This window comes from Mobula birostris, chromosome 4 (assembly GCF_030028105.1).
Source record: "Mobula birostris isolate sMobBir1 chromosome 4, sMobBir1.hap1, whole genome shotgun sequence".
Taxonomy (NCBI): domain Eukaryota; kingdom Metazoa; phylum Chordata; class Chondrichthyes; order Myliobatiformes; family Myliobatidae; genus Mobula; species Mobula birostris.
The window spans coordinates 203496754-203519867 of record NC_092373.1 but is presented as its reverse complement, the minus strand read 5'-3'; the positions used below and the strand labels follow the sequence as shown (position 1 = coordinate 203519867).

The window sequence follows — 23114 nt, the reverse complement described above, 5'->3', positions numbered from 1 at the left end:
ATAACATCCTAACTCCTGTACTCAAGACTTTGATTTATGAAGGCAAATGTGCCAAAAGCTTTCTTTGTGACCATATCTACCACCATAAAAATATAAAAACATAGAAAACCTACAGCACAATACAGGCCCTTTGGACAACAATGCTGTGCCGAACATGTCCTTACTTTAGGAATTACCTAGGGTTACCCACGGCCCTCTGTTTTTCTAAGCTCCATGTATCTATCCAGGAGCCTCTTAAAAGACCATATTGTGTCCACCTCCACCACCATCGCTGGCAGCCCATTCCATGCACTCACCAATCACTGCGTAAAAAAACTTTCCCGTGACATCTCCTCTGTACCTACTTCCAAGCACCTTGAAACTGTGTCCTCTCATGTTAGCCATTTCATCCCTGGGAAAAAGCCTCTGACTATCCACATGATCAATGCCTCTCATCACCTTATACACCTCTATTAGGTCACCTTTCATCCTCCTCATCTCCAAGGAGAAAAGGTTGAGTTCACTCAACCTATTTTCATAAGGCATGCTCCCCAATCCAGGCAACATCCTTGTAAATCTCCTCTGCACCCTTTCTATAGTTTCCACATCCTTCCTGTAGTAAGGTGACCAGAACTGAGCACAGTACTCTAAGCGGGGTCTGACCAAGTTCTTATATAGCTGCAACATTACCTCTCGGCTCTTGAACTCAATCCCACAGTTGATGAAGGCCAATACACCGTATGCCTTCTTAACCACAGAGTCAATCTGCTCAGCAGCTTTGAGTGTTCTATGGACTCGGACCCCAACATTCCTCTGATCCTGCACACTGATAAGAGGCTTACCATTAATACTATATTCTGCCATCATATTTGACCTACCAAAATGAACCACCTCACACTTATCCAGGTTGAACTCCATCTGCCATTTCTCAGCCCAGTTTTGCATCCTATCAATGTCCCGCTGTAACCTCTGAAAGCCCTCCACACCATCCACATCACCTCCAACCCTTTGTGTCATCAGCAAATTTACTAACCCATCCCTCCACTTCCTCATCCAGGTCATTTATAAAAATTACGAAGAGTAGGGGTCCCAGAACAGATCCCTGAGGTACACCACTGGTCATCAACCTCCATGCAGAATATGACCTGTCTGCAGTCACTCTTTGCCTTCTGTGGGCAAGCCATTTCTGGATCCACAGAGCAATGTCCCCTTGGATTCCATACCTCCTTACTTTCTCAATAAGCCTTGCATGGGGTACCTTGTCAGATGCCTTGCTGAAATCCATATACATTACACCTGCTGCTCCACCTTCATCAATGTGTTTAGTCACATCCTCAAAAAGTTTAATCAGGCTCGTAAGGCACAACTTACCTTTGACAAAGCCATGCTGACTATTCCTAATCATATTATGCCTCTCCAAATGTTCATAAATCCTGCCTCTCAGGATCTTCTCCATCAACTTACCAACCACTGAAGTAAGACTCACTGGTCTATAATTTCCTGGGCTATCTGTACCCCCTTTCTTGAACAAGGGAACAACACCTGCAACCCTCCAATCCTCCGGAACCTCTCCTGTCCCCACTGATGATGCAAAGATCATTGCCAGACACTCAGCAATCTCCTTCCTCACCTCTCACAATAGCCTGAGGTATATCTCGTCGAGTTGCAGTGACTTATCCAACTTGATGCTTTCAATAAGCTCCAGGACATCCTCTTCCTTAATGTCTACATGCTCAAGCTTTTCAGTCCACTGTAAGTCATCCCTACAATCACCAAGGTCCTTTTCCATAGTGAATACTGAAGCAAAGTACTCATTAAGTACCTCTGCTATCCTCTCTGGTTCCATACACATTTTTCCACTGTCATACTTGATTGGTCCTATTCTCTCATGTCTTATCCTCTTGCTTTTCACATACTTGTAGAATGCCTTGGGGGTTTCCTTAATCCTGCTTGCCAAGGCCTTCTCATGGCCCCTTCTGTCTCTCCTAATTTCATTCTTAAACACCTTCCTGCTAGCCCTATAATTTTCTATTGTCTCATTGGAACGTAACTGTGCAGAATGCCATGCAAATATCCCCTGAACATTTCCCACATTTCTGCCGTACATTTCCCTGAGAACATCTGTTCCCAATTTATGCTTCCAGGTTCCTACTGTTACGTAAATGGCAACAAATGAATATCAATCGAGACAGGTTATATAAAAACAACCAAACATTTATTAAACACGGATAAACGATAAGGAAAAAAAAACAAACGAAACTTTAACCGGAAGTTAACTGCTATGCAGCCGTTCAACAAGTCGACACTCAGCAACGGTTCTTAAAGTGTTAAATGCGGAAACAGTTCTTAAAGCGATAAAGTCCTATATAGTTCTTAAAATGGTAAATTCTAAAGTCCAACAGATTTATACGTTCAATTGGGGAGAGACTTCTCTGGAGAAGGATTTCTTCATAGATGCCACTTTCCTGCTGATTCTGTCCACAGGATTCACAATGCCAAAAATAAATAGTTTAAAACAACTGACCTTAAATTCTTTTGGAGAGAAAGCAAACCTTTGCATGAACTCTTTGCTCGTTTTGGCAAGAGTTATCCTCGATGCAGGTCGCTACTCCTCCAACAAAGACTCAATAAGGTCGATCTTTTATTAAACTGCCAAACGATGCCGACTCCTCTCGATCTTTCGATCCTGTACTTTGATAAATTCTTCACTCTCCCTTCTACTGTTGGAATTGAGTAAATCAGCACATCTGGCCAAAAATTTCCAGTCCAATAATATTGTATCTTACAATAGAACGCAATACTCCATTTTAAAAATGAAACTGCGTCACAGAAACAAACATGCAACAGAAACGGAGACACAGCACGTTCTACCTGGAAATCTATAAACTAAAAACCTAACTACATCATCTGGGTCGACCCTTAGATACCCATGGTGCACATGTCATCATATGACCTCATATCGGTGGGAAAATCACATCAGGTGACCTCCAAAAGACCATTACATCATTCTCACAAAAGAACACAGATCTCCTTGAGCATGTAACACCTCCCTCCAAAAAAAATTTGGTCTTTTAAAGAACAAAATTTTAACAATTTGTACAAAAGAAATACAAAGGTATAAAATTTACAAAATACACAATATATACAATCTTATCTTTCAGCCCTTTACAAACTAATGTACAGTAGGAGTGTTACAAATGTTAAAATATCACTCCAAAAAACAAATTTTCATTGTACATTTAACATCTAGACAATCAGCGATCACATTATCTTTACCCTTAATATGAGTGATCAAAATATTGTACTCCTGTAACATTAGACTGTATTATTAAACTGGAGTCTAATTTTCTTAACCCTTTTCCAAATCAAAATGGCAATTACCAGCACTTAAGCTCAAAATCGGAACATATCCCAATGAGCCCCCACAGATTATGTTCTGTAACTGGCAACAATGTATATCAATCGAGACAGGTTATATAAAAACAACCAAACATTTATTAAACATGGATAAACGATAAGGAAAAAAAAAACAAACGGAACTTTAACCGGAAGTTAACCGCTATGCAGCCGTTCAACAAATCGACACTCCCCCTCCCACTTTCAAATCTCTTACTCACTCTTCCTTCAGTTAGTCCTGACAAAGGGTCTCGGCCTGAAATGTCGACTGTACCTCTTCCTAGAGATGCTGCCTGGCCTGCTGTGTTCACCAGCAACTTTGATTTGTGTTACTATAACAACCTTATGTTTCTTGCAACAGTCAGTGGTCTCTCTACAAATTTGCTGCTCTAAATCCCACAGACTGTTGGGTGGTCTATAATATAATCCCATCTAAGTTGTTAAACCTTTCGTATTCCTCGGTTCTACCCATAGAGCCTCAGTAGACTAACTCTCCTGCCTGTCCTGATTGAGCACTGCTGTGACATTTTCCTTGCCACCCTTCCCGCTTTAATCCCTCCTGCTCTATCACATCTAAAACAGTGGAATGATTGGCACTGAGCTGTAATCAAATCTCACTGATGGCTACAACATCATAATTCCAGGTGTTGATCCATCCTATGAGCTCAGCTGCCTTTCCTATGATTCTCCTTGCTCTGAAGTATACACAGCCTAGAACATTAATCCCACTATGCCAAACCTTTTGATTCCTGACTTTGTGTGTCGGATTAACAGCATCTTTCTCCACAACCTCTTCACTATCTCTTTTGACGCACTGGTTCCCATCCCCCTGCAACTCGAGTTTAAACACTCTCCGTGCAGCACTAGCAAACCTTGCTGCTAGGATATTAGTCCCTTCCATTTTGGGTGCAAACCGTCCCTTCTGTACATGACTCACCTTCTCTGGAAGGGAGCCCAATAATCTAAAAATCTGAAGCCCTCCCTCCTGTACCAGCTCCTTAGTCACATGTTAAACTGCATGATCTTCCTGTTTCTGGCCTCATTAGCACGTGACATGGGTAGCAATCCTGAGGTCACAGATCTGGAGGTCCTGTCCTTTAATTTTGCACCTAAATCACAGACCTCACTTTTCAGGACCCTGTCACCACCGATGTTATTGGTGCCAACATGGACCCCCAGCTACTCCCCCTCCCACTTAAGAATGCTCTGGACTCAATCCAAGATGTCACTGACCTTGGCACCAGGGAAGCAACAGATAATCCTGGAATTTTGTTCTTCTCCACTGAGCCACCTTTCTGTTTCCCTAACCAATGAATCCCCTATCACTACATCTTGCCTCTTCTCCGCACTTCCCTTCTGAGCCAAAGAGCCAGGTTCAATACCAGAGGCCTTATCCCAGTGGCTTTCCTCTGCTAGGGCATCCCCCCAACAGTATCCAAAGCAGTAAACCTGATATTGAGGGGAATGGCCACGGGGATACGCTGCACTGGTTTTTCCCCTTTTCCCCTCCTGAATGTCACCCATTTACTCATAAAACCATAAGATAAAGGATCGGAATTAGACCATTGAGGCTGCTCCACCAATTCATAGTTGCTGATCTACGTATTTTCTCTCAGATTCAATCACTATATCCCTTTATGCCCTGACCGATCAAAAATCGATCAATCGCTGCCTAAAATATACATAAAGACTTGACCTCCACAGCCGACTGTGGAAACAAATTCTCTGGCTAAATAATTTCTTTTCATCTCCATTCTAAAAGGACACCCCTCTATTCTGAGGCCATGTCCTCTGGTCTTTGACACTCCCACCATAGAAAACATCCTCTCCACATCCACTCTATTAAGGCTTTTCCCCATTTGATAGATTTTAATTAGGTCACCCCTCATTTTTCTGAATTCTAGTGAATGCAGGCCCAGGGCTATCAAACTTTCTTCAATTGACAAGCCATTTATCCTGGAATCATTTTTCTGAACCTCCTTTGAACCCTCTCCACTTTCAGCACATCCTTTCTATTATAAAGAGCCCAAAACTGCTCACAATACTCCAAGTGAGGCATTACCAGTGCTTTATAAAGTCTCAACATTAAATCCTTGCTTTTATATTTTAGTCTTCTTGAAATCAATGTTAACATTGCCTTTGCTTTCCTCACCACAGAAACAATCTGCAAGTTAACCTTTAGGGAATCCTCCACAAGTTCCTGAGTGCCTCAGATTTTTGTATTTTCTCTCCACTTAGAAAATAATCAACCCTTTCATTTGTTCCACCAAAGCGCATGACCATACAATTTCTGACACTGTATTCCATCTGCCAATTCTTTGCCCATTCTCCTAATCTGTCAGTTCTTCTATAGCCTCCCTACTTCCTTAAAACTACCTGCCTCTCCACCTATCTTCATATTATCTTCAAACTTTGCAACAAAGCCATCAATTCCATCATCTAAAACATTGAAATATAAAGTAAAAAGAATCAGCCCCAACACAGACCCCTGTGAAACACAACTAGTCAACAGCAGCCAATCAGAAAACTCTCTTTTCATTTCCTCTGTTTGCCTCCTGCCAATCAGCCACTGTTTTATCCATGCTGGTATCTTTCCAGTTAATACTATGGGATTGTAGTTTGTTAAGCAGCCTCATGTGTGGCACCTTGTCAAAGGCCTTCTGAAAATCCAAGTGCACAACATCAACCGATTTTCCTATCTCTTTCCTGTTGGTTATTTCTTCAAAGTATTCTAACAGATTTGTCAGGCAAGATTTTCCCTTGATGAAACAATGCTCACTGCAGCCTATTTTATCATGTTCCTCCAAATACCGCGAAACCACATCCTTAACAATTGTCTCTTTTTTCTTTTTCAATATTTTTATTGATTTTTTACATAAAAGAATACATAGTACAGTAAGATATATAATATATATCGATTACAATATATTGGAATCACAAATATACTTTCCTTACCCCGTATCCGTATACATTAAATTTAAACATAATATTGAAAAGATATACAAAAACAACAGGAATTCTGCAGATGCTGGAAATTCAAGCAACACACATCAAAGTTGCTGGTGAACGCAGCAGGCCAGGCAGCATCTGTAGGAAGAGGTGCAGTCGACGTTTCAGGCCGAGATCCTTCGTCAGGACTAAATATACTCTGTTATACAAAAAAAAGTCTAAACCAACTACCAGAAAAAAAACAGCTGTTTGGTTAAAAAAAAGAAAAGGAAAAAAATCCTTATCATATAATGAGACATATTGTTAACCAACATCTGTGCTTAATAGCAAATCAAAGATTTTGAAAATATTACAAAAAGATCCCCACAGTATTAAAAAAATCTTGTTTAGGTTCAGAAATTGAACAGCGAATCTTCTCTAAATTTAAACATGACATAACATCATTTAACCATTGAGCATGAGTAGGCAGAGTGGCATCTTTCCACTTAAGCAACAATGCCCTCCTGGCTATAAGAGACATAAAGGCCAAAATATGCAAATCGTGTGACTCCAAAATAATATCATTTCCTCCAACAATACCAAGTAAGGCAGTCAAAGGATTAAGTTTAAAATTTACTTTAAAAAGCACTGAAAAGGTTTGGAACACTTTCTTCCAATATTTTTCAAGACTCAGACAAGTCCAAAACATATGAATTAGTGAAGCTTCTCCATTGTTACATCTATCACAATAGGGAGATATATCTGAATAAAATGAGACAGCTCATGTTTAGTCATGTGGGCCCTATGAACCACTTTAAATTGTAGAAGGGAGTGATGGGCACATAGCAATGAGGTATTAACCAATTTAAAAATTTCATTCGAAGTATCCTCAGAAATTGGAATCTGTAAATCTTGTTCCCAGAGACTTTTAATTTTGTTTAAAGGAATATTTCTCATTCCCAACAACATACCATAAATATTAGATATAGATCCATTATGGAAGGGTTTCAAATTCAAAATTGTATCAAGTAAATTCTTATCTGGACTTTTAGGAAATGTATGTACTTGAGAACACAAAAATTCTCTAATTTGTAAATATTGAAAGAAGTGGGTTTTGGGTAGGCTATACTGAGCTAACAATTGTTCAAATGAAGATAGACTATCTCCAACAAACAAATCCTGAAAACATTTAATACCCAATCTATTCCACTCTTTAAAAACTACATCAGTCATAGAAGATTTAAAAAATAGTTAGAAAAAATGGGATTTGAAAGTGAAAAACTCAATAAACCAAATTATTTTCTAAATTGTACCCAAATCCTCAAGTTGTGTTTAACTACAAAATTATCAGTTAAATTAGTTAAAGATAAAGGAATTGAGGATCTGAGGAGAGAAATGATAGAACATTTATTAACAGAATTAGTTTTTAAAGAAACCCAGACCAGACAGTCCTCTCGATTAATATAATATAACCAAAACGTAAGATTTCGTATATTGACTGTCCAGTAATAAAACCTAAAATTGGGTAAAGTTAAACCTCCATTCTTTTTAGCTTTTTGAAGATGAACTTTATTTAATTGAGAAATTTTATTTTTCCATATATACGAAGATGTAATAAAATCCAAAGAATCAAAAAAGGATTTAGGAATAAAAACAGGTACAGCCTGAAATAAATATAAAAATTTAGGCAAAATATTCATTTTAATAGAATTAACTTGGCCAATCAACGATAAAGAGAGGGTTGCCAATTTGATAGTGCCTTCTTAACATAATTCAGAAGTGTAAAAAAAAATTCTTTAAAAAGGAATTTATAATTCCTAGTAATTGTTACGCCCAAGTAAGTAATTTGATTTCTTACCATTTTAAAAGGAAGGTTAGAGTTAACTAATACCAAATTATTCAAATAAAAAAGTTCACTCTTTTGATAGTTAAGTTTTTATCCTGAAAACTGACTAAAGCAGGAAAGTAAAGAAAGTATGGAAGGTAAAGAAGACTCCACATTAGAAATGTAGAGTGAAAGGTCATCAGCATAAAGCGACACTTTATGAGTAATACCCCTCCTTAAAATACCAGTGATATCATTAGATTCCCGGAAAGCAATAGCTAAAGGTTCTATGACCAAATCAAAAAGCAAAGGACTCAAAGGACAACCTTGTCTGGTTCCACATTGAAGTTTAAATGGTTTAGAATTCTGAGAATTAGTAAGAACCTGAGCGGAGGAAGACAGAGTAATTTAATCCATTGAATAAAATCGGGCCCAAAGTTAAATTTTTCTAAAGTTTTAAATAAATTATTCCATTCAACCGGATCAAAGACTTTCTCAGCATCTAAGGATATCACACATTCCAATATCTATAGGAGGAGAACAAATAACATTCAGTAAATGACGAATGTTAAAGTGGGAGTATCGATTTTTGATAAATCCAGTCTGATCATCAGAAATAATAGATTGCAAAATATTTTCAATCCTACGAGCCGAAAGTTTAGATAAAATTTTAGTATCAACATTAAATAAGGAAATTGGTCTATAAGAAGAACATTCAGTTGGATCCTTATTCTTTTTAAGAATAAGCGAAATAGAGACTTCATAAAAAGATTGTGGCAACCTACCTAATTTAAAAGAGTTCGACAGGACTGAGTATAAGTGAGGTATAAGCAAAGAGGAAAAAGCCTTATAAAACTCTCCAGAAAATCCATCAGGACCCGGAGTCTTCCCCGAGTGCAAAGAGTGAACAACCTCGGCAATTTCCTCATAAGAAGTGGGTTGATTCAGCAATTTTCGATTATCATCAGAAAGTGTAGGAATGTTTAATCGATCTAAGAAACTATTCATTACAGCATTATTTTTAGGAGGATCAGAACTATAAAGTTTAGAATAGAACTCTCTAAAAGTATCATCTATTTCTAAATGATCAGATGTTTTATCATCATCAGCTTTACAAATTTCTTTAATTTGGCATTTAACTATAAAGGTCTTTAATTGGTTAGCCAATAGTTTACCTGTTTTATCTCCATGAACATAAAACTGACTTTTATCTTTTAAAAGTTTAGTTTCAATTGGATAAGTTAAAAGCAGATCGTATTTAGTTCTAATTTCAACACAGTTTTTTATATAAACCAGGATCTGGAGCCAAAGCATAGTTTTGGTCGAATTGTTTCAACTGATTGGCTAATTCAATTCTCTCCTTATTAGCTTTTTTCTTAACACTCGCAGTTAAAGAAATAATTTGTCCTCTAATATAAGCCTTAAAAACATCCCATAAAATAAGACTAGAAGTCTCTTCCAGCGTATTCTCTTCAAAAAAAAAAGAGTAATTTGTCTCTCCAAAAATTTTTAAAAATCCTTATCAGATAACAGAGTTCGATTAAAACGCCAGAATCTGTTAATTCGGGAGACACCCGGAAGATTTAAAGATAAAAACACAGAAGCATGATCTGAAACAGCAATTTCTTTGTATTCACAGGATCGAACTATAGAATCAATTGGCTATCAACAAAAAAAATAATCAATCCTGGAATACGTATGATGAACATGAGAAAAAAATGAGTACTCTCTATCTGTTGGGTACAAAAAGCACCAAACATCAATAATATCACATTTCATTAGAAAAGATTGGATAAAGAAGGCAGATCTACTACATGTCAATTGTTTAGAAGAAGGATGATCTAAAACAGGATCTAAACAGCAGTTGAAGTCTCATCCTAAACCAAAGAGTATAAACTTAAATCTGGTAAAAGCAAAAAGAAAGTTCAGAAACGCCTGGATGATCTATATTCAGGGCATACAAATTAGCAAAAACCATTAATTTATTATCTAATTTCCCTGAGACTGTAACAAAACGCCCATTGGTATCAGACACTACATTTTGTTGAACGAAAGAAACTGAATTGTCTATAACAATCAAAACTCCTCTTGCCTTAGTCTGAAAGGAGGAATGGAAAGATAAACCCTTCCAACGGCTGAAAAGACATAAATTATCACATTTATGAATTTGTGTTTCTTGTAAAAAAAATTGAGACATTCAATTTCTTAATCTAATTAAACATCTTATTACATTTCACAGGATGGTTTAATCCTTTCACATTAAAACTAAGTAAATGAAAAATATGGTCCATTTTAAATATTGCTTAAAGGAAATGTTTGACTAAAAACCACTGGAATTTATATTAAAGCCAAACATTGAGCTTTAAGAAAAAGTAACCAAGCAACAAATGAAGCTAAGGGAACCAAACAGCTGATAGAAAAAAAGAAAACCACTCCGTACCCCCACCCAAAGAGAGAAAATCGACCAAAGGGCAATCGACAGCTGAACCTGCCATCCCAAAGCAATCTACTGGTTGCTTTGAAAAAGCAAAATAAAATTTTTCAAAGCAAAGCTGCGTTCCAACAAGACACAATAGAAAAACAGAGCAAAATTAAATAGATTTTAAAAAATTCATAAAAAATTATAGTATAAAAATATTAGAAAGAAATATGAAAGTTCAAAATATATTAACTTAGAAAGTTTTAACTCAAAGAAAACTTACTAATAATAAATCCTTAATTTTCTGAACAAGGAAATAAAAGTACAAAAAAAATTAGATATGAAGGTATGCCAAAAGTAAAAAAAAAACATTGTTCATAAAAGAAAGTAATGAACAGTTAGACTGCTGATTCTAAAAAAAGGATCCATCAGGCAGACGCAACATAAATTTGTGTAAAGAGTTAATGAACAATTCAACTTCTGAAATTGATTCAGCACTCAAAAAATCCTGCACCTCTTCGGTCAAGCAAAACCATCTCTGAGAACCGTTTTTCAAAAGGATTCTAAGATGAGCAGGGTAACGAAGAGAGGGTTTAAAACCTTTATTATACAGCTCAGCCATGACTTTTTTAAACTTGAAGCATTCATTCAACACCTTGGGTGAAAAATCTTCCACAATTCTGAACTTTGGGTCTTCATAATCAATCATACCTTTCTGACGAGATTCACGAATTAAAAGTTCCTTTGTTTGAAAGTTGTGAAGTCAAATTATCACTGAGCGGGGTCATCCTCCCAGAGGAGGTCTTGGTGCAGGTGATCTGTGAGCTCGATCTATTTTAGGTGGAGATTTTAAAATATTCAGAAATAAATTAGCCAAAACGTTTGCAAAAAATTCGGAACGCTGATTGCCTTCCAATGACTCTTTAAAACCCAGAATATGTAGATTATTTCTTCTGTTTCTACTTTCTAAGTCAATAATCTTCTGTCTTAATGTTTCATTAACTTTTAACTATTTATCACAGATCGGTTCCAGGTCATCAATCTTTGCGTCGAACGTCGTCAAAATATCTTCATTCTCTTTTATCCATTTACCATGTTCACTTAAAGTTTTTTGAATAGAATCCAATTTTCCATCCATTCGTTTAAATTCAGCGCTGAGTTGCTCTAACTCCTCCGAAAGTTCATTTTTATGCTGCTGAAGTGTCAGCATAATAGATTCCAAAGTTACCAGAGGGTCCTCTTCTTTTTTAGTGGCTTTAGCACGACTCATCATAAAGGAATATTGCGTTTAAAACAACACATGGAGTGTGTTGCTTGAATTTCCAGCATCTGCAGAATTCCTGTTGCTTGCGTTTAAAAGTAAGTTTTCAAAACAAGTTGGAAGCAGTAAATTAAAAAGAGTAGGAGCACCTATAAAAGTGCTGCTACTCCATCAACAGCCAGTAGGATTTGTCAACAATTGTCTCCAACCACTGAGACTAACTTTCCTATAATTCCCTTTCTTCTGCCTCTCTCTCTTCTTGAAGAGTAGAGTGACATTTGCAATTTTCCAGTCTTGCAGAACCATTTCAGAATCTAGTGATTCTTGAAAGATCATGGCTAATGCCTCAACAATCTCCTCAGCCACCTCTTTCAGATCCCTGGGGTGTACACCATCTGGTCCAGATGACTTCTCTACCTTCAGACCTTTCAGTTTCCCAAGAACCTTCTCCCTAGTAATGGTAACCACACACTTTATGATCCCTGACACTTGGAACTTCCACCATACTGCTAGTGTCTTCCACAGTGAAATCTGATGCAAATTACTTATTCAGTTCGTCCGCCATTTCCTTGTCCCCCATTATTACCTCTCCAGCATCGTTTTCCTGCGGTCCGATATCCACTCTTACCTCTCTTTTGTACTTTATGTATCTGAAGAAACATTTGGTATCCTCTTTAATATTATTGCCCAGCTTGCTTTAGTATTCCATCTTTACCTTCTTAATGACTTTTTTAGTTGCCTTCTATTGGTTTTTAAAAGCTTTCAAATCTTCTAACTTCTCACTAATTTTTGTTCTATATTCCCTCTCTTTGGCTTTTATGTTGGCTTTGACTTCTTTTGCTAGCCACAGTTCTGTCATCTTTTCTTTAAAATACTTCTTCCTCTTTGGGATTGTCTATATCCTGTGCTTTCCGAATTGCTTCCAGAAATTCCAGCTGTTGCTGCTGTGCTGTCATCCCTGCCAGGGTTCTTTTCCAATCAATTCTGACTTTACTCAAATATAATACTGATACATCTGACTTTAGCTTCTCCTTCTCAAATCATATTAAGATCACTTACCCCTAAGGATTCTTTTACCTTCAGCGCTCTAATCAATTCCAGTTCCGTAGTGGGCTCAGCCACAAGCTGCTCTAAAAACCACCTCATAAGCACTCTAGAAATTTCCCCTTTTGGGATCCAGCATCAACCCGATTTTCCCAATCTCCCTGTATATTGAAGTCCCCCATGACTATCATAACATTGCCATTTAGGCATACATTTTCTATCTTCCATTGTAACTTATAGACCAAATTCAACTACTGCTTGGGGGTTTGTATATAACCCTACTTTAGGGTCTTTTTATCCTTACAGTGTCTTAGCTGTATCCACAGTAATGCAACACCTTCCAACCTTATGTCACCTCTTTTTAATGATTTTATTTTATTTTTTACCAACAGAGCAATTGCAGCTCCTCTGCTTTCCAGCCTGTCCTTTCAATACAATGAGTAACCTTGGACATTAAGCTGCGGGCTATAATCTTCTTTCAGCCATGATTCAGTGATGCCTGCAACATCATGCATGCCAATCATGGGGACTTCAATATGCAGGGAGATTGGGAAAATCAGGTTGATGCTGGATCCCAAAAGGGGGAATCATGCACTGCTCCAAGTACATCGATCTTATTATGTATACCGTGCAAATTCAAATATATATTCAAATTCAGATCTTCAGTACTGTGTTCATCCTTTGCAATATTGTCTACCGTTTACATTACAACTTATCCGTTGACCGCAATTTTGCAGTCATGTCCTACACCTTGGGTGTAACTATCTCCATGTATGAACAGGTGCAATGAAAATCTTACTTGTAAGTGCATCACAGGCACATGATGCCTCAGTCAGGGTTGATCATGGATGTTCCATCCTAGCTGTCTAGATATGCAAGCCAGGGCAGTACGATATGGAGAGCAAGCTGTTGCCCATGTAGCAAGATCCACCTCTCCATGCAACTGATGAATCCAAAGGAACAGCAGAGACCGACACAGTTTGACACCAACAGTGACACAAGATTTGCCAATCAGCATTGAACTCAACTTAGAACTGCCTAAGGGACTCCAGTTCTGGATTTTTCCCTTGTGATTTACTCCCGAAGCCTACGCCATGAGCGGGTATAGTCACAAGGCAGCGGAGGTTTGAGATCAGAGTTTTCCCTCACCCAAGTGAGCAGCTAACTATGGCTGTCGAGCCCCATCTGCCTGAAGTGACTGGTTTTAAGGCGCCAGTAACCCACCTTTGCCCCTTCTCCTGTCAGTAGAAACAGATCTGCCAAGCTTAGTGGCTAAGCCACGTGTGAAGGACAGGATCTGGATTTGGTAGTCAGAGGCTGTTTGAGACGCACGCCATCGAGCACATTTAATAGGTAGTGGGAGCTTATCTCCACTACTGTCCACCGGCTATAATAACCTTAAGGAACCATCACAGGCAAACAACATCAGATACTCCAAGATTCATAATTCACAACTCAAGTTCATATTTGACATGTACATTGAAACATAGAAATAGAAACTTAGAAAACCTACAGCACAATACAGGCCCTTCGGCCCACAAATTTGTGCTGAACATGTCCCTACCTTAGAAATTACTAGGCTTACCCATAGCCCTCTTATTTTCCTAAGCTCCATGAACCTATCCAAAAGTCTCTTAAAAGGCCCTATTGTATCCGCTTCCACAAGCGTTGCCGGCAGCCCATTCCACACATTCACCACTCTCTGAGTAAAAAACTCACCCCTGATGTCTCCTCTGTACCTACTCCCCAGCACCTTAAACCTGTGTCCTTTTGTGGCAACCATTTCAGCCCTGGGAAAAAGCCTCTGACTATCCACATGATCAATGCCTCTCATCATCTTATACACCTCTATCAGGTTACTTCTCATCCTCCATCACTCCAAGGAGAAAAGGCCAAGTTTACCCAACCTGTTTTCATAACGCATGCTCCCCAATCCGGGCAACATCCTTGTAAATCTCCTCTGCACCCTTTCTATGGCTTCCACATCCTCCCTGTAGTGAGGCGACCAGAACTGAGCACAGTACTCCAAGTGTGGTCTGACCAGGGTCCCACAACATTACCTGCAACATTACCTCTCTGCTCCTAAATTCAATTCCACGATTAATGAAGGCCAATACACCGTATGCCTTCTTAACCACAGAGTCAACCTGCGCAGCTGCTTTGAGCATCCTATGGACTCAGACCCCAAAATCCATCTGATCCTCCACACTGCCAAGAGTCTTACCGTTAATACTATATTCTGCCATCATATTTGACCTCCCAAAATGAACCACTTCACACTTATCTGGGTTGAATTCCACCTGCCACTTCTCAGTCCAGTTTTGCATCCTATCAATGTCCCAGCAAACTTACCATCCAATCCCTCCGCTTCCTCATCCAGGTCATTTATAAAAATCACAAGGAGTAAGAGTCCCAGAACAAATCCCTGAGGCATACCACTGGTAACCGACCTGTCTACATCCACTCTTTGCCTTCTGTGGGGAAGCCGGTTCTGGATCCACAAAGCAACGTCCCCTTGGATCCCATGCCTCCTTACTTTCTCAGTAAGCCTTCGATGAGGTACCTTATCAAATGCCTTGCTGAAATCCATATTCACTACATCTACCGCTCTTCCTTCATCAATGTGTTTAGACACATCCTCAAAAAATTCAGTCAAGCTCATAAGGCACGACCTGCCCTTGACAAAGCCATACTGGCTATTCTTAATCATGTTATACCTCTCCAAATGTTCATAAATCTTGCCTCTCAGGATCTTCTTCATCAACTTACTAACCACTGAAGTAAGACTCACTGGTCTATAATTTCCTGAGCTATCTCTACTCCCTTTCTTGAATAAAGGAACAACATCCGCAACCCTCCCATCCTCTAGAACCCCTCCCATCCCCATTGATGATTCAAAGATCATCGCCAGAGGCTCAGCAATCTCCTCCCTCACCTCCCACAGTAGCCTTGGGTACATCTCATCCGGTCCTGGCGACTTATCCAACTTGATGCTTTCCAAAAGCTCCAGCACATCCACTTTCTTAATATCTACATGCTCAAGCTTTACAGTCTGCTGCAAGTCGGCGCTACAATCACCAAGATCCTTTCCATGGTGAATATTGAAGTAAAGTATTCATTAAGTACCTCTGCTATTTCCTCTGGTTCCATACACACTTTCCCACTGTCACAGTTGATAGGTCCTATTCTTTCACGGCTTATCCTCTTGCTCTTCACGTACTTGTAGAATGCCTTGGGGTTTTCCTTAATCCTGCCCGCCAAGGCCTTCTTATGGTCCCTTCTGGCTCTCCTAATTTCCTTTTTAAGCTCCTTCCTGTTAGCCTTATAATCTTCTAGATCTCTAACATCACCTAGCTCTCTGAACCTTTTGTAAGCTTTACTTCTTGACTAGATTTTTTTTTCTTTTCAAATCTTTTTATTATTATTATCCAAAATTTACAAGAATATATCGAAGTAAACAACACTTACAATGTCTCAAGAAAAAAAAACATTATTATAAAGATTGAAAAAATTTTTGGTGATGAAAACCGAGAGAGAGAAAAAAACCCTACTGAGCAAGAAAAAGTGAGAAAAAAAAACCCATTAGGTGTTCAAGCCATGCATCATACAAAAGCTTCTAAAGATAAATATCAAACCGCCAGCAAAAAAAACAAATGTACCAAAAATTTACAATTCAATCGTGGAGGAAATCTATCAATTAACTCAAATGATGATAACGAGCAAATGAACCCCATCTTTTCTCAAAATCAAACATAGGTTCAAAGGTTCGACTTCTAATTTTCTCGAAACTAAGACATAGCATCACTTGAGAGACTAGATTTATCTCAGCCTTTGTACACCACGGGTTCCTGTACCCTACCGTAACTTCCCTGCCTCATTGGAGCGTACCTATGCAGAACTCCACACAGATATCCCCTGAATATTTGCCACATTTCTTCCGTACTTTTCTCTGAGAGCATCTGGTCCCAATTTAATCTTTCAATTTCCTGCCTGATAGCTTCATAATTCCCCTTACTCCAAATAAATGCTTTTCAAACTTGTCTGTTCCAATCTCTCTCCAATGCTATTGTAAAGGAGATAGAATTATGATCACTATCTCCAAAATGCTCTCCCACTGAGAAATCTGACACCTGACCAGGTTCATTTCCCAATACCAAATCAAGTACAGACTCTCCTCTTGTAGGCTTATCTACATATTGTCTCAAGAAACCTTCCTGAACACACCTAACAAACTCCACCCCATCTAAACCCCTTGCTCTAGGGAGATGCCAATCAATATTGTGGAAATTAAAATCTCCCATCACGACAACTCTTATTATTACACCTTTCCAGGATCTGTTTCCCTATCTGCTCCTCGATATCCCTTGACATTGGGCGGCCTATAAAAAACACCCAGTAAAGTTATTGACCCCTTCCTCTTCCTAACCTCCACCCACAGAAACTCCGTAGACAACCCCTCCATGAATTCCTCCTTCTCTGCTTTTCCTCCTCCGTTTATCTCTAATCAACAGTGCCACATCCCCACCTCTTTTGCCTCCCTCCCTGTCCTTTCTGAAATATGTAAAACCTGGCACTTGAAATAACCATTCCTGTCCCTGAGCCATCCAAGTCTCTGTAATGACCATCACCTCATAGCTCCAAGTGCTGATCCATGCTCTAATCTCATCCGCTTTGTTCACAATACTCCTTGCGTTAAAATAGACACATCTCAAACTGTCTGTCTGAGCGCATCCCTTCTCTATCACCTACCTATCCTCCCTCACACACTGTCTCCAAGCTTTCTCTATTTGTGAGCCAACCGCCTCTTCCCCAGTCTCTTCAGTTCAGTTCCCACCCCCCAACGATTCTAGTTTAAACTCTCCCCGGTAGCTTTAGCAAACCTCCCCGCCAGGATATTGGTCCCCCAGGATTCAAGTGCAACCTGTCCTTTCTGTACAGGTCACACCTGCCCCAAAAGTGGTCCCAATAATCCAGAAATCTGAATCCCTGCCCCCTGCTCCAATCCCTCAGCCACGCATTTATCCTCCACCTCATTCTATTCCTATACTCACTGTTGCGTGGCACAGGCAGTAATCCTAAGATTACTACCTTTGCGGTCCTCCTTCTCAATTTCCTTCCTAACTCCCTGTCATCTTTTTTCAGGACCTCTTCCCTTTTCCTACCTATGTCATTGGTACCAATATGTACCACGACCTCTGGCTGTTCTCCCTCCCACTGCAGGATATATTGGACGCGATCTGAAACATCCCGGACCCTGGCACCTGGGAGACAAACTACTATCCGAGTTTCTTTCCTGCGTACACAGAATCACCCCCTAACTATAGAGTCCCCTATCACTACTGCCTTCCTCTTCCTTTCCCTACCCTTCTGAGCCACAGGGCCAGACTCTGTGCCAGAGGCATGGCCACTGTTGCTTTCCCAGGTAGGCTGTGCCCCCCAACAGTACTCAAACAGGAGTACTTATTGTCAAGGGGTACAGCCGTAGGGGTACTCTCTGGTACCTGACTCTTCCCCTTCCCCCTCCTGACTGTTACCCACTTGTCTGTCTCCCGTGGCCCCGGTGTGACCACCTGCCTATAACCCCTTTCTATCACCTCCTCGCTCTCCCTGACCAGACGAAGGTCATCATTCTGCAACTCCGGTTCCCTAACTCGGTCCCTTAGAAGCTGCAGCTCGATGCACCAGGTGCAGATATGGCTGTCCAGAAGGCTGGGAGACTCCAGGACCTCCCACATCTGACACCGAGCACAGAACACCAGCAAAGGAAACACACAGTGAAGCGTGTCCTTTGCTTTTAACAACCAACACAACCCAAGGATGTGCTGGGAGCACCCCACAAGTGTTGCCATACATTCTGGTGCCAACATATCATGCCCATAATGCTCAGCAGAAGAACCCAGAATACAACAAGCAGCAAAACAAGTCCCGATCCTCCCTGCCATCTGCTCACACTACATACTGTGTACACTGTGCTTTCATCCTAGGAAAGGGCTCCAGCAGATTTGGATTTCAGCCTGCAGACATGGTGTTTTGTTCACTCCCATCAGTAACCTGCCCAACTGTAGCACAGAGTTCACTCGAAAATTGTGAAATACAGTGGGTAAAGAGCAAGAGCTGTTCAGACTTTCCTAACTGGAACACCACCCTCCCTTGGGAGTACAGCACAATTTTTCTTGGTGCATGGCAGATATTACAGTCGTCTCACAGGTTCACTGGGCTTCGTCTGGAGTTGTCTCTGTGGAACCTTCATGTTCTCCCTCTAACAAGAGCTTAAGACACAAGAGCAGAATTGAGATCTTCAGCCCATTAAGTATGCTCCGCCATTCCCACAGCCATCTGTGGCGGTGAATTACACAGATTCACCACCATCTGGTGAAAGAAATTTCTCCTCATCTCTGTTATAGCAGGACATCCTTCTATTCTAAGGCTGTGCCCTCTTTGGTCCTGGACTGCTCCTCTAATTGAAGCACTTCTCCCTCAGGCACTTCAGTTTCCTCTAACATCCCAAAGTGTGGGCTGCTAGATTAATTGGCGTAGTCAATTGTTCTGAAACAGCTCCGGACAGAACTCAGTGTACCTGTAAGATATATACCCGCTGTACGCCATGCTAAGTTGTGCTGTGGATGCTGGGTGGGATCTGGAGCAATTGAGGAGACCGGGGGAAGAAGCTGGCATTTAGGGCAGCCATGATGGTCCTCCATCTCGGGCAGTGCTCAGGGCTTCCTTTATCCTGTCAGTAGCTTCCCCTCGGTTTTCACTACCGTCAGCCATGCAAGTCCTGGGTGGAGACTCAGGAACACTATCGCACACAGACGTAAAGGGTTCTTCATTGCTATTTCTGTAGCAGTTTGTTTGACCAGTCAGGGTTGAGCTGAACCTCTGAATCAGGGGGACTGGCGAACCACTCTTAGTCTGGCCTCTACCCTTTGACCTGTTTGGTATGGGTGACCCCACCAAGAGCCAAAGCATAAAGCCCTGACTCCAGCTAATATCGCTCTCTAGGTCATTGAGGCATGCAAGCTCTGAACCACGTTTGCGGTCCTCTTGGAGGAATGGGATTCAAGGCATAAGTTATTAGACAATGAAGAAACAACAATGTATTTGCAAATCAGGATGGTGTGTGTCTGGGAGAGTTGGCCTGTCCCTGTCCTTGTGTGGGGTGACGTGGTATTGCAGCACCTAGCGTAACACTGTACGGAACCCCGGGTTCAGTTCCCACCACTGTCAGAAGATTGTACGTTCTCCCCATGAACATGTGTGCTTCTTCCACGTGCTCCGGTTTCCTCCCACGTCCCAAAGGCATACTATTAGGGTTAGTAATACTACTAGTAATACTATTAGGGTTAGTGATACTACTAGTAATACTATTAGAGTTAGTGATACTATTAGGGTTAGTGATACTATTAGTAATACTATTAGGGTTAGTAATTTGTGGACATGCCTCCCAACCACTACATAATGTACTGGTTGGGCACAGGAGTACATTCAGCCAGAGACTCATTCCACCGAGATGCAACACTGAGCGTCATAGGAAGTCATTCCTGCCTGTGGCCATCAAACTTTACAACTCCTCCCTTGGAGAGTCAGACACCCTGAGCCAATAGGCTGGTCCTGGACTTATTTCCTGGCATAATTTACATATTACTATTTAATTATTTATGGTTTTATTACTATTTAATTATTTATGGTGCAACTGTAATGAAAACCAATTTCCCCCGGGATCAATAAAGTATGACTATGACTATGACTATGACTATATGACATGCTATGTTGGAGCCAGAAGCATGATGGTACTTACAGACGTCCCCCAGCCCATCCTCAGACTGTTTGTTGTTAACACAAAACAATGGATTTCACTTTATATCTCAATGTACATGTGACAAATAAAGCTATCCTTAATCTAATCTAATTATCATCTAAATCTTTCATCTAAATTTAATTTAATCTTAAAAACTACATTTAAAATCTAAACTTTAAAGTAATAAATTTACCTTGAACTTTGAACTTTAACCTAACTGGCTGCCCTTGTCCTCGGTGGGAGAGGTGGTGGATTTGGGAGGTGCAGACAGATTCGGTCAGTGGGAAGCCGTGGAAATGTGTCAGATGGGCTTTGGTTGGTCACACATGACCTATCTCTTGTGTTTGCAGGATCGGTTGAGATGGATCTGAACCGGATGCCCAAACCGGCCAAGACCGCAGAGAAGTGCAGCCTGCGGACACTGGAGAGCGATGCACAAGTCTCACTCTTCGAGCAGAAGTCCGTCAAGGGCTGGTGGCCCTGTGTGGCCGAGGCAGAAGGCAAGAAGATCATCGCCGTGAGTATCAGTTCGCAGCCTTCCTGGGGTTACAACAACCCACCCCCTGCATCGCTGGGTTTTTCTGTTGTATTTCTTTATTCTGCTGTGAATTCCCACTAGAAAATAAATCCCAAGGTAGTATATAGTGACATGTATGTACTTTAATAATAAATTTACCTGGACATTGACAAACAAGGCATCCTCACATACTTCAGTGTTACATCAACCTGCCTACACATAGCAATGGTCACAACAACCTCCATTTGCAAAGTTGGGGTTACAACTACAACCTGCCTTCACATGTCCATACTTACAACAACTTACCTTCACATAGATCAGTGTTAGAACAACAACTGCCCTTGCCCAGCCACAGTAACAACAAAAACCTGCATTCACAGAGCCAGGGTTACAACAACAGCCTGCCTTCACATAACTCAGGGTTGCAACAACAACAACCTGCCTTTGCTGAGCTATGGTAACAACAACAGCCTGCCTTCGCGTAGCCAGAATTAGAATAACCTTGCTTCACATAGCTCAGTGTTAGAACGAACAGCAACCTGCCTTTAGCTGGCCATGGTAACAACAAAAACCTGCATTCACCGAGCCAGGGTTAAAAAAACAATAACCTGCCTTCACATAGTCAGTTACAACAACAACCTGCATTCGCATAGCCAGAGTTACAACAACAACCTGACTTTGCATATTTCAATGTTACAACAACAATCTGCCACCATATTTCCCAACCTGTCACTGCTGGGGTGGGCAGGGCCCCATGAGTGGGATCTTGGTGTGCACAGACGCGCATTGCAACAGTGATGACGTTCCCTCAATATTTTGGCTGTACGGGGTGTTGGAGAACTTGAAAGGTGCAGTCAATTTCCAAGCAGTTTCTCCTCTGTTGCAACTTTCAGTTCCCTGGTGTTAACTCAGCGCTTTGGTTTACTTGCTTGCCTTGTCCAGGGAAAAGTGGAAATGACGCTGGAGATCGTGACAGAGAAAGAGAGTGAGGAACGGCCTGCCGCTCAGGGTCGTGACGAGCCCAACATGAACCCCAAACTAGAGGAACCAAAGTAAGACTTTGTCTTCGGTCTGTTTCTGTTTAGTTTTTGACTGAGGAGTGCGGTAGAACTCAGCTAACTGGGAATACAGATCCATAATTCCTTGAAAGTGGCATCACAGGTAGATAGGATCAAAAAGGGTTTATGGCACATTATAAATCTGTGTATTGAGTACAGGAGGTAGGATGTTATGTTGAAGTTGCATGAGATGTTAGTGAGGCCTAATTTGAAGTTTTGTGTACAGATCAGGTCACCTACCTACAGGAAAGTTATCAATAAGTTTGAAAGAGTACAGAGAATTTACAAGGATGTTGCCAGACTTGAGGATCTGAGTTATAGAGAAAGATTGAACAGGCTGGGACTTTATTCCCTGGTATCTAGAAGATTGAGGGAAGATTTGCTAGAGGTATACAAAATTATGAGGGTTTAGATAAAGTAAATGCAAGCATGTTGGGTGTGACGAGAACCAGAGGTCATGGATTAAGGGTGAAAAGTGAATGTTTAAGCCCTCACTGAACCTCTGAACCAGGGGAACTGGCAAACCACTCTTAGTCTGGCTTCTACCCTTTGACCTACCAAGACCCTACCAAGAGCCAAAGCTTAAAGCCCTGACTACAGCCAATATCGCTCTCTAGGTCATTGAGGCACGCAAGCTCTGAACAACGTTTGCGGTCCTCTTGAACGAATGCCAGTGAGGGTAAGAATAGGATGCTCTGGAGGATGAACAAGTGGCTGAGGAACTGGTGTAGGGGGCAAGGTTTCAGATTTCAGGATCATTAGGACCTCTTCTGGGGCAGGTGGGACCTGTACAAGAGAGATGGGTTACACTTGAACTACAAGGGGACAAATATCCTTTCAGGGAGATTTGTTAGTGCTGTTGGGGAGGCTTTAAACTAGATTTGCAGGG

The 23114-nt window shown here is 40.7% G+C and overlaps 1 protein-coding gene across 6 annotated transcripts in view; it reads left to right on the top strand.

The window, feature by feature from the left end:
* The window catches only part of dysf (dysferlin, limb girdle muscular dystrophy 2B (autosomal recessive)), a 391959-nt gene that overhangs the window by 354447 nt on the left and 14398 nt on the right, over positions 1-23114 (top strand). For all 6 annotated transcript variants that reach the window (XM_072256784.1, XM_072256786.1, XM_072256783.1 and 3 more), the window contains 2 exons: positions 21001-21167; positions 22110-22219. In XM_072256784.1, coding sequence (XP_072112885.1) covers positions 21001-21167; positions 22110-22219 — 277 coding nt within the window. The remainder of the gene's footprint in view (positions 1-21000; positions 21168-22109; positions 22220-23114) is intronic.